The 12433-nt window shown below is 41.3% G+C and overlaps 2 protein-coding genes across 2 annotated transcripts in view; one reads left to right on the top strand and one right to left on the bottom strand.

The window, feature by feature from the left end:
* Positions 1-445: 445 nt before the first annotated feature.
* On the bottom strand, positions 446-6669 carry LOC129104756 (PWWP domain-containing DNA repair factor 3B-like). Its single transcript, XM_054615588.1, has 14 exons — positions 6448-6669; positions 5458-5599; positions 5051-5358; positions 4659-4935; positions 4309-4458; positions 4126-4196; positions 3668-3744; positions 3452-3512; positions 3278-3353; positions 3070-3120; positions 1944-2185; positions 1259-1480; positions 1034-1122; positions 446-941 (listed from the first exon to the last, which is right to left on the bottom strand). The coding sequence occupies exons 2-14, from the start codon at positions 5462-5464 to the stop codon at positions 842-844; spliced, it is 1731 nt and encodes a 576-aa protein (XP_054471563.1). The 5' UTR covers positions 5465-5599; positions 6448-6669; the 3' UTR covers positions 446-841.
* A 1740-nt stretch (positions 6670-8409) lies between these two features.
* kif26ba (kinesin family member 26Ba) overlaps positions 8410-12433 on the top strand; it is a 77487-nt gene continuing 73463 nt past the window's right edge. The window contains 2 exon segments of the mRNA XM_054616999.1: positions 8410-8469; positions 9878-10270. Coding sequence (XP_054472974.1) covers positions 8410-8469; positions 9878-10270 — 453 coding nt within the window.

Here is a 12433-nt window from a genome sequence, read left to right on the forward strand (position 1 = left end):
CATTTAAAAAGTGGTTTGTAGAAGTACGAAGTTGACCGAAGCAGTTTCAACAGTTTTTTAAACCCCAAGTTAAAATATTGAAGAGAAAACGATACCCAGAACTGTTACAGTACTTATAAGCATGTGATGCCCTCCTTTTGGCACAATACTTCTTCTTGTGGTAGACCTAACTAGTGGACCTCTCAGATGTAATGTTTAGTACTCATTTGGTACACAGACATTGGTTGTATACCAAATGATGTACAGTACATCATGTCAGTGTAAGATCTTTTAAATAATTCCTTTTTAAACACTAGACACCTTCAGTAGAGGGGTTCATTTTTGGCCTGAGGACCCCTAATGATAGGCTACTGGGTTCATGGATGTACTGTATTGTGATGATGACAATTGTGTTGAAAAGGTTTTGTTTATTTAGCAATTGCCGATCCTTAAGTATGTGAAAGCCTTTACTCTGAGACAAAAAGGTTTATTAAAAAAAAGAAACACACAAGCATATACAGACAGCAATTGAACAAATCACATGAAAAGTTCTGTGAGGGATTTGGCAGTGTATATATTGTCAGTTAACAGATACACAGATATGAGATTGTCTAATATTTGTTATCATTATTACTGTAGATGTTTTAACACCAGCCTTTGTGAGTCCACCCTTTGAACAGCTTTTAAGCAATTTATACTGTTGCAACTTAAGAGGAGGCAAAGGAGAGTTGGATTAATGCTATATGGTTCATTATTCATTATAAGGCACACCAAAACTGCTATATTGCCTATAAAAAAAACATTTGAAAAAAAAAAACATTCAATACAAAAATAGGTTTCCTGTTTGACAATACTCAGTCTTCTAACTTTTTGTGTCAGAGAAAAGTGCAAATGAAGTTTTCTGACGCTTTGCTTTTTTCCTCATCTGCCGCTCAATCATCAAGTCAAACTCCTGCCTTTCCCTGAAATGAAGAAGAAATGGAAAATAAATGAATATTCAGTGTAAAAAAATGTTCCTTTTGAACCATGAAAAGTTATATCATCAAACCCTTACCTGTTACTTATACATCGTCCTTTTAAGTACTTTTCTTCTGCCTTTTTTACAGGGACATTGTCCACCCCAGCTATGGCATAGATGATGGCCTGCGCAGGAGGACAGTAATTTTACACCTTATACCTGACACCAAAACATGAGCTGTGAACTGCGTATCAAAAAGCTTATCATACGGCATGATTGAAAAAAATATATATATATATGCTGATGAACGCTTTAGCTCACCTCAGGAAGCAGCACATCCAGGACAAAGGGGACACGCTCCATTGATTTAATTTCAGCCAGTAAAGGGCCAGTGGTCCCGGCGGTTGCGTAGAGCTCATTCAGGTACCAGTAGACCTGGTCCAGCTGCTGGTCATCCTCCAGGTATATGTTCACCACCCGTCTCCGACTGGCACTCAGAAAAGACCGAAGCCATCTGGACTGCTGCTGCCCCCGGATCACAGCCTGTAAGCAGAGTGACACAGGAAGGGTGCGTTTATTCAACCAGGGACGGGTGCTCATCTGAAATGTTTTACGATGCCTTTTAAAACACATTTAGTTTTCTGATGTCTCTTTTCGCAACATTAAAATCTCACAGCCGATGTTTCTCCTGCTCTCACAGCAAATAATCCAATGTCAAATATAAAACAAACTAACAAACGTCAAATAAAATTATTGCTTCAATAAACATTCACCCAAAACAATGAAAAATATTAGAGTTACAGTCATCAGCTATATTTCTAAAGTAAAGTATAATTAGTGAAATTACATGGCTCTGACAGAAGAATGCACCTGCACATATTTCTTCATTTATGTAAATACATATACTGACATACACATAGAAGTAAAACATCTGCATCTGTTATTGTGAAAGTGTTTGCTAATCCAAGAACTACAACAGCAACACAGCAGGTTCCATTAATCCTACCAGAAGGCGTCCTTCCACCATGCGCTGCTTCACAATGAAATGTACGAGCTTCTCATTAGCGCGGTTGTGGGCGGCATGAGTCCGGTCTGGCAGCAGCCTCTTTGAACTCCTGCTGACCTCCTCATGCTGTTCAGTAAAGCTGTCCTCCTTATGATCGTCACATGGCACCTCCATCGTTGTATCACTGTCGATGGTTAGTCTCTCCGAGGCCGCCTGCGGGTACTTTCTCCTCACTGGATAGCCTGGAGTAGTTTAATATGGATGCACATGTACTCAAGTTTTCATTCTGAAGTGCCATGTTGCAGCTTTTCAGCATTTTTTTCCCCCAAAACAATTGTTAAATAAATAAATATAAAAAAACAATTGGAAGAATAAGACATTTTTAAATTACACATTTATTTCAGCAAATTGCACATGTCTTGGCACAGGTGTGCAGAAGAGTAGGTGCAATCGTCTACAATCTGCACAATTACCACTTGTACATGACTTGCTGATCAAAACTGATAAATAGTTTTTCAGTGAAATGGTCTTACTCCTCACAACTTCTAAACATTCTTTCATCGTTTGAGCCATCACATGCAAAATGACCTGTTCAATTGTGAAAATCTGTCTTTTCATGTTTATTACTGGATCATAGAATGCATATGACAATGATACACTCATTATTATCAGAGAAGGAATCATGGGAATTGGATAAAGTGCAGCGGATGTAGAGATTGCCAGTCACGGCATCTACCGACAAACCAGCCAGACCAGCTGAACCAAACGCCACTGAAAGTGGAGAATAATCAAGTTTGAAGCTAAAACAAACCCAGCTTGGACCTGAGGCTATTCTGCTACCCTGGGGGGAGTAGATGTCTTTTGTGCCTACGATTTTACAGAGACATGGCTCCTTGGCATCCTGTATCCGGGCAAACCAGATTTCTTTTTCAAATTTTGTGTAAAAAGTTTCCCTGATGTCGAAAGAAAATGCCGGCCGTATTATCGGCGCAAACCTGTGCGCAATGAGAATAAATTATCCTTGAATCCTAACACTTATTGTTTGGAGAATGTTAACACAGCTTCAAAATAAATGAGCATAAGCGATTGAGAAAAACAGGAACAAATGTGATACAACAAAACTTACTCATGTCATGAGCAAAGTACTCGATGAAGGAGCCAGAAAATGAGCCGCAGGCTACAAAGAAGAAACATAATTAGTATTGTTAATAATTAAATATTAATCATATATTATAATTAAATAATATATATATTATATTTATAAATAATGCATGTAAATATCACTGTCCTTTATCCGTTTATTCTTGCATTGGCATAAAATAGACAATACTTACCTATCCGTATTCTGTAGTCTGTTATTAGCTCCAAGGACCAATCAATTGCAGCATCATACTTCTCTTTGGCTTTACACTATAACAAATACAATATGAGAGACATATTGTCTGCCTCTGTGTCAGGACAACATCATTTTTGGAAAATTGAGTGTATACTTGATGAGCGCTTCTTACCACTAGCTCATTGGCTTCTTCACAGTCAAAAGGCTTCAGAGTTTTCAGGGCCACAGTAAACCTTCAAGAACAACACAAATAAAATGAAGTATTCTAATTCTCCAGAGATCAATGGCAACGGATCCTCCCAACCTGCAGTGCAATCCTTTACATTTTTTCAAAATTTCAGATGAATTCACCAACAAAGTAGTGAGGGAAAATGCATTCATTTCCTACCCTTTCTTATTGTGAATCGATGGGTCATCAACGAACAAGATGCTTGCTTTTTTCTGCTTCCGGTTAACACTTTTCACCTGCAGACAAAAATAGTGTGGATTTTAAACATTTTAAAACATTAAGGCAACAGGTCTTCATGTCATCAATATTTCAGACACATGATGGTCTTTCATTTAATTTCCCCAGAGAATGACATTACCTTTAAGTTCATGATGGAGTTTTAGTATAGTGTGTATTACTGCTAAAACAAGTAAACTAATCAGTTTAAGTTTTATGACAGAAAATTGATAAACAAGTTGAGGTCATTCAATGAGCAAAGAAACACTAGTTCTATCTTCTCAAATGTGAGTTATTGCTGATTTTCTGTATTATAGGCAAAAATCTAAGTAACAAATTGTGTATTTTTCTGTCTAAAAACTTTTGATAAATCAATCATGCATACAGGTTTCCGCACTCACCAATGCCGGCCAGAATGGATGATACCTAAATTTGTGCCACACAAACCCTCCCTCTGTAATGGACGTGGGCTCTGAAAGAAAAAAAAATGAACTTAAAGTATACAGGATGTACACACATTCCCAACCATCTCCCATCCTTCCTTGTAGAGGTTATTTAAATTCAGTCATTGGTATCTCTCTCACTTTTGTCCACCTGCATCAAGAAACTTGGAAGCTCATCCTCCTCATCATCCTCCTCCTCACTTCTCTCATCTTCCTGGAAGGACAAAGATGGCAGCTGTTCTTCATGGGGACTCAGCTCTATTGATAGGTCTGAAGACAGCAATGACTCGTCTTTTGGGGAGAGGGGGTGTAGAGGGTGGGGGGGGGCAATACGACAAAATTAGAACAGATAATTTTGCTCACCTGATATAGCAAAAATATCTGCACACAGAGAACAGATCGTTTCATTATACCTTGGATTGTGAGGGTTATCAAATTCAGTTAAAGCATTGTGGTGACTCTGCATAAAACACATATGAAAAAGACACTACCTTTCTCTGCTGCTTCAAGCTTCTCCAGTTCAAATCTTGGTCTGGGGCGTTTGGATGACTGAGTAGTGGTGTCCTTTTGCAAATCCCCCTTCTCCCCATTCTCCACCTTCCGCGTCCTGCCTCGTCGGCACTTGGCTGCAGGAGCTTTGGTTTTACTGTCGGTCTGTGCTTGCTCCTTTATCAACCTTTTTCGAACTTGTCTCGGCTTGGAAGCAGGAGCCCCCCTACGTCTGCTTTGAGATCTTGATTGGGAGCATGGTGAATCTACCTCTGATGTCTAAAACAGAACACATACCAAGAGTTTGAGAACATTCCTGAAATTTAACTGTGTAGGGAGAAAGACTTGTTGACTCAAAGTGCCTAAACAATATCAATGAAGTATGATCAAACACCTTTAACTGAGTGATGAGTTCAGTGTACTCTAGCTCCACGTGTTTTGCTCCGTTGTTGGACAGGATGTCAGCGGAGGAGCTGTGGACTGGTGTGGAGGTCAGTCTTGCTTCTTGTGTCTGTCTCGTTCGTCGACTGCATCTTTTTGGAGTACTTGGTAAGAAACTCACAGCGAACGGGCTGACAGTGGCATCGTTACTGTCTGGGACAGCATTTGCATCCTCTGTGCCTTTTGTTGAAACAGTGTCTGAGGCGACTTTCTCTGTTGATGTCTTTGCAGGTTCCCTTTTTCCAGTTTTCCGAGATCCACCTAAAAGATCATTCACAGATTTTGCAAACTCTCAAAATGTTTTTTTAATTGCTTACAGGATTCCTTGAGTGAAATGAAACAGATTTCACGTTGGATTACCTTTCATTGCTGTATGAGTTGGTTTAGTCTTTCCTATGAGCTCATTGGATCTGAGTGATAGTGTCAAAGTTTGACATTTCACAGGGAAGCTTTCCTTCACCTGGAGGACTTGAGTGGCATGCGCTGGCACCAGGGCTGATAGCTGTGTAACGAGATAGAGGAAACATTGTTGAACGGACATGCAACATGCGAGGCGGACCGAGAACGTAACTTACTTCCGCTTTGGATAAACCATGCTGTCATTGAAATAAATACCAGCTTTACTCTGAGTTCATTAACGACACAGACGTGTGTTATCGCCAGGTACATTCTCAAAGCCTGTCGCCACGGAAACGAACAACCCAAATGAAAACCAGTTCACTCTCAGAGCCAAACAGCTACGTTGTTGAGGCGTTATAAAGTCCTCGACGTTACATGTCCAAGATGTGATGAGACACCAAATTCAAACCCCTCCCCCTCTACTTACAATATTAAAATCCCAAGCTCTCACAGAGGACCTAGCACTGCACAACATGCAAACATAATGCAAATAACACCCTAGACGTGCAAACCAAACCTCTTACACCGGCTCAGACGTCTCGGTGACAGCCGAGAGGACGCGGTGGCCCGACAGCAAACGACCTGGGACGTCCTCCAGCTTGTTTGTGTAGCTAGCATGCTAGCTGCACACACAAACAGCAAACACACCCTCCACATTGGTAAACAGAGGTGACACACGACCAGACAACACAGCAGAGGCTGGTTTCTGTTGTTCTGGCTCATGGAGGTGGTCTAGATGTGGACGGTGTGGATGCTCGTTGTGTGTCTGTCTGCTACAGCTAACCTCTGCAGACAGCTGTCTCCAGGCTCAGACACTCAGACACACACACACACACGTACACACTACGAGATAAAGCTTAGCTGAAACCCCCCCCAAAAAAACACCTGAAGTGTTGACGACCTCAGGCAGAACGACATGGTAATAACACACGACTCACGTTAGCTACTCACCTAACACATGTCACACTCAGCCTGTCGTCTGGATGTTTAGCGACGAGCCTGGTTGAAGCCTGCCGGCATGGTCGTGACGTTACCAGCACACGGTGGACTGAAACAAACCCAAATATCGATAAAGTATCAGACATTCAATGCACTGACACACACATACACACACACACACGAACTCCTCTTCTTCTTCTTTTTCTTTTTCTTCGTCTTTTTTCTTCTTCTTTTTCCTTCTTCTTCTTCTGGTTTAATGGCGGTTTGCACCCAGCTTATGATGACTCATTACCGCCACCTTCTGGCTCGCAATGGACTTACACCTTTTCACTCCAAAAATCTTTATGACAGCAGTAGAGGGCACTGTGTAACCGCTCATAAGCTGCTATGTTTTAGACTACAGTCATCCTGAAAACACTACAGTGACTAAATGCAACCATTACAAGGGGACATTGGACTTTAATGTAAAATTATTACTGCTTGTTTATTGATGTTTACTCTCCACCAAAGGCTTGGATCTTCATCCTACATTCCATACATTCTCCTACATAATTTTTCCTTGACTTGGTGCACAGACCAGTTTACCATTTTGACTGACAGAGATGATTGCAGGTGATCTTTCTAAAGGGCACATGGGTCAAAAAATATGTTACTGCATGGGCCCAGAAATTGTTTTTGACAAAGTCAGTGCACATATTGAATGTTAAAAAATTAGAGACATCAATTGCCTGGTTTGTCTACATCGATGACCAGTCCTCATCTCAGTTGAACCCAAGTTCATGCAACATCCCTCTGCTGCTTTTCTACTTCTCCATATACTCCATCCCCTAAGACTTTTAACGTATTAAAGAGGAAGAGGAAGGAGGAAGTACCCAGAGCCATAGCCTGGATCTTAGAAATCCTGAGGTCATGAGTCCACATTCATCTGTATTTACTTAAAGGTCTGTTTGCTGTTTCTTTGCTTTTTCAACACTGTCAGCAAAGGAAATAATAAACCATTTATTTTGGGTTGGCCTGTATCCTAAATTTAATTATATTCCTTTAAGAAATATTGCCTAAAATGATGATGATGATATTACAGTATTATTTCACCACGCGGTCACTGAAACCTCTTCTCACTTCTAATTCCCTGAGGAAAATGTACAAAGACTTCAATGTCCTCAGTGGACGACATCCCAGTTTCCACACTTCAAACAGGCAGCAGTCTACCTGCCACTCAGCTAGAACCTCTGGATGTGTATTGGACTGTGGGTGATGAGGGGCAGGGGTGGCCCCGCCCTCATCCAGATGTGCGCCTCTGTCCTGTCTCCTCAATCCACTTCTGGCTTCGGCAGAGTGCGGAGCCCCGGGAAGTCAACAGGAGGGTACGGATTGTAACAACGAAGAACTGACTCCCTTGGTCTGCACCAGCCTGATCTTACTTTACCTGATGACTTAAATAGTAACTCATGAGACGGACTTCTCCCCCAGGGGGTAATTGTGTTCTACCTGGCCAACAAGCCTCAGACGCAGAGCTGATGGAGAGAGGCAGGGCTGAGTGCGATGCCCGTCCGGAGCGCTGTTGAGCCTCATTCAGCGCAGAGCAGACTCTGCTGCTGACAGGGAGCGGTCTGCTTTCTCGCAAGACCTGTGTAAATCCTCAGTTTGTGATTTTTTTTTTTTTTTTTTTTTTTTTTTTTTTTTTTTTTTTTTTTTTTTAGAAGTAATTCGAGGGCTTTCTCCGGAGGCAACAACCGTGGAAAAAAAAGAAAACCATCCAGGATTTTTTATATTTTTTTGTCTTGGCGACGGAATGGGGATGTAACCGGTTTCCACATGCAATTGGAAGTGGCGTGAGAGGAGCAAACTGCAGGGGCTCGGGCTTAATTGAAATCGATCCGGTGGTCTCTCTTTGAATGTGAAGCTGAATCAGAGGTTCCTTCTCCTCTCCTCTCCTCTCCTCTCCTCTCCTCCCTCCCTCCTCTCACCTCCAACATGACTTCACTGTCAGGGACCAAGGAGAGGTCTGCGAGCAGCCGGAGCAGAAAATATGGGGTAGGTTATTCATTCCAGTAGCCGAGGGGTGGACACACCTCTGTTACCTATATGGGTAAACATACATAAAAACTTATCTTCCATTCAGTGATGCATGCACTTCACCTCACACTGCCATCCCATTTGAATAGGAAGCTGTAGTTTGCTCACCTTGTTTTCAGGCTGAAATAAATATGAAACTGTTGAAAGCTCATCAGATTTTTTTTCCCTCACGCTTGTGACTGAGTGCTTTGTGAAGATCACATTTCGCACATCACTGCTTTTGGTGTCACATGTATTTACACTGATAGATCTCCCACATCGCTTAATTATCACTAACTGAGGACCAAGCAGCTGAATTGCACTCACACCTGTGTCACTGCCTACCTCCTGCAGCTTAATTAGTGTTCATTTATAACATAGGGTTGGCTCACATTATACCCACCTCTTCACTTGGAGATGATTGAGCATTCCCACCTATCAGCCTACTCATTGCTTTGCTTATTATAGCCCTTGTGAGGGATTAAAGTAGCTACTGTACCCAACCTCTCCAGCCACCACCACATCAATGGGTCTGCACGCTCTGGATTTACCCAGCCACAAAATATTTAATTTTCAACTCCTTGCGGCTCATTTGATGTTCCCATGTGGCCGTCTGAATAGAGAAAAATAATACAGGTCTCCGCACGGAATCTGACTTATTCCTATTTAGATGGTAATAGAAGCATCTTGTATGCAGACTGCTTTGACTCTGGTGTTTACACCATCACAGTAAATGTTTAACATTGCTTACTGTTTGTGTGTTTTGAATTGGCTGACTTTTGATCTAATTCCCCATTTGTTCATTTCTTTTATTGGTATGCTGTGTTGTCACTCTTTACTGTATGTTTAGCTTGTGAATATCTTCCCAAAGTAAGATATTAATTTATCAACTGCTGGCATGTAGGCTTAGCATGGATATTGAAGCTGTGAGTCAAGTACATTTTTTTTTATTGCCAAAGTCATTTGTTTTGATTCTCTCATGAATTTCAGATATTTGTTTATGAGCACTCACAAACAATGAATGCTTTTTATGAATTCAACAAAACAGGAAGCCTACTGAGTATAGCTTGGTGAATATTGTGAACATACATCATTATTTTGCTCTACAGGCAAAATGCAAATAACTTGACTTCTAATTTGCATGATAGAAGACACGTGCCCTCACCCCCTCCTTGTTATTTTATTCTCATCCCTGGGCAACCTGTTGTGTGCACTGGGATGAGTGGGATGTAGCACATATTCACACAATATAGGATTTATTTTAATGGAATTGCAGAACCTATTGGTAATTCATCCATCGTTTATTAATATTATTATTTACACCTCTGCTTTTTCTGTTATGACAAGCCAAAATGTTTATGTCAAGATATCTTCTTTTTAATTGCAGGTGCCTGACACTTCCCCGACCAAATCTGCCTCCTTTTTCCCAGACACATGGTACCGAAAGGCCTACGAGGAAAACACTCGCTCCGGCACACGCCCCGCCCCAGAGGGTGCCGGCTCCATGCCAAGCTCCACTGGCACCCCTTCCCCAGGCTCAGGGATCTCCTCACCAGGGTCCTTCTCCGGATCGCCAGGGACCATCTCTCCGGGGATTGGGACAGAATCACCTGGTTCTCTGGGTGGCTCCCCCGGTTTTGGGACAGGATCTCCGGCCTCAGGCAGCGGTAGTTCCCCTGGTAGTGAAAGAGGGATTTGGTGTGAGAACTGCAACGCTAGGCTGGCAGAGCTGAAAAGACAAGCATTGAAACTGCTCATCCCTGGACCTTACTCCAGCAAGGTAAAAATCTGATTGTCTTCTTTTCTTATGGTGGGTATGAATGTGTGTGTGTGAATCCTATTGCATCTGTGTTTGCTCTACCCATTCACTCACCTAGTGGTGAGTTGGCTATGCTCAGTAGCACAGCTTCCAAAAATAACTTGTTCCTTTATTAACTGTGGCATTTGGACATTGACACATATTAACTCGGTTGCTCATGAAAGACTCGGCCTCAAATCTTTCCCTTGCTTGCTGCGTTGCCGTGTAGTCAGAGTTATTGTTCTCATAAATCATAAGGATGCTGTAATTTATCCAGTCCTCATCTGACCAGCTGTGGAAAAGAGAAGAGACTGAACAGCCTTTGGGGATTTAAGATAATTATCTTATCTGAAGCTCTAAAACCAATTACTGACACAATGCCAAAAACAAAATAATAGTTCTCCAGTTTACCTGATTGATCATTTCATCAAAAAAATTGATGACTTCACTTTGTTCAATATTGTTTTTCTCCTTTTGAGGGGATTAAGATAATGGATTACTGAAATACATTGACCACTTAGGGCAGATATTAATCCATATAGACAGCCTTTTTCAAATTTTCTTTGACAGGTGATGTATTTTTCTTCTTTGGGTAATCTATATAATCAATTTTAATTCCATTAGTACAGTGATTCTTAACCAGCAAATCATATACTCTACACATTTATCATCATGTGTATTTATTTTCTGCGACATACTGAATAGCCAGCCCACACTGAATATATGCTTCATGCACGTTGTGCTGTTGTACATCTGCTGTGTCAGATTAACATTATCATTGAGAAATAACCACATTTTGGTGTTGACATTGGTTTGGCTGGTAGAAAATGAGCGGTTATGCATATACAAAGCATGAAAAACAACATTCTGGAAGTCCTCCTGGCAGGGCTTTTGAGTCTGCATAATTTTTAAACATGTTGCCTCTGGGTTCAATGTTTTTCTGCTGCAGTTGGCTGGGTTTAACTTATGAATGCAGTGGGGCCACGCATCAGACTTGGAGTTAATTGGTAACAAATAAGCATGTATTATGCACCATGGGGCTAATAAAGTGCATCCAGCGTGTTGGAGTCAGATATAGGGCTACAGTGGGACAGAGAGACATACAGTAGAGCCAGTAAAACAGAGACAGAGGTGAAACAGTTGGTTCTTCTCATTAGCTCAACAACATGACAGTTTGAAATGATTAGGAACAGTGGGGGTTAATGGCAACTTATGGCGGGCAGACCACTAATTAAGATGTTATTTGTGAGGTTGGGTTTAGTTCAGGCTGATTAAAGCCTCCCTGTTGTGGTTAACTTTATTGCAATGTAGGGAAAGCACAGGCACAAAAGTTACAGTATTGTATTTGATGCTGTATGTCTTTGTGGAAAACATATCGGCATTTTAACTAAAATTAGACACAGAATTTGGCTTAAATGTAGCACTGAGCCTAGTACACAAAACTATGGTATGCAGGCTAGATGTAGGGTTATCACAAACCAAAATATCTGTCTTTGGCTCAAGGATTTTGCGAATGCAAAATAAGAGATTTAACTTCCTTTGTCTCAATTGGCTTGACAGATCCAAACTCAAAAGTATGAATGAGAAAATGGACTGAAGAGGTAGGAGTTTGTACATAAGTGTGTTATATACTGTGTTTGCAGCACACTGCATATTGTCATTGTTAGTAAAAAAGCATGTTAATTAGATCTTTCATGGTACGTGTACATGGTATAACTTGAAGACTTAAAACAAACTGTGAAGGTTAATCCCACATTTACCGTATAAAGGCTGCACTGTCTTTGGAATTTTTGTATGCTCAACAGAATTTGGTTTATAATATTTGGGTTTCTTAAAGTCTGATTTCTTCCTCCTACTTCTCTGACCTGAAGGAACTGACCTACCCAGGTGTTTTGTGTCTGGGAAAAGCTGAACTCATGTCCTTGGTGAAGCATGTGACCTAATAATCTTTCTCCTTCACCAAATGTGCCAGAGCAGCACTTCATCTGAGTGTGTGTGTGTGTGTGTGTGTGTGTCCTTCCTGTTGAGCTGTCAGCATGAGGCCCCATGTTATTCCCACAGGACACTGGGACATATGTGACCCCTCACAGCTAGAATAAAATCACACATCCACCAACCGCACACACACACCCTTAGAGCTCTGAA

The sequence above is a fragment of the Anoplopoma fimbria genome, chromosome 2 (assembly GCF_027596085.1).
Source record: "Anoplopoma fimbria isolate UVic2021 breed Golden Eagle Sablefish chromosome 2, Afim_UVic_2022, whole genome shotgun sequence".
In the NCBI taxonomy this organism is placed as follows: domain Eukaryota; kingdom Metazoa; phylum Chordata; class Actinopteri; order Perciformes; family Anoplopomatidae; genus Anoplopoma; species Anoplopoma fimbria.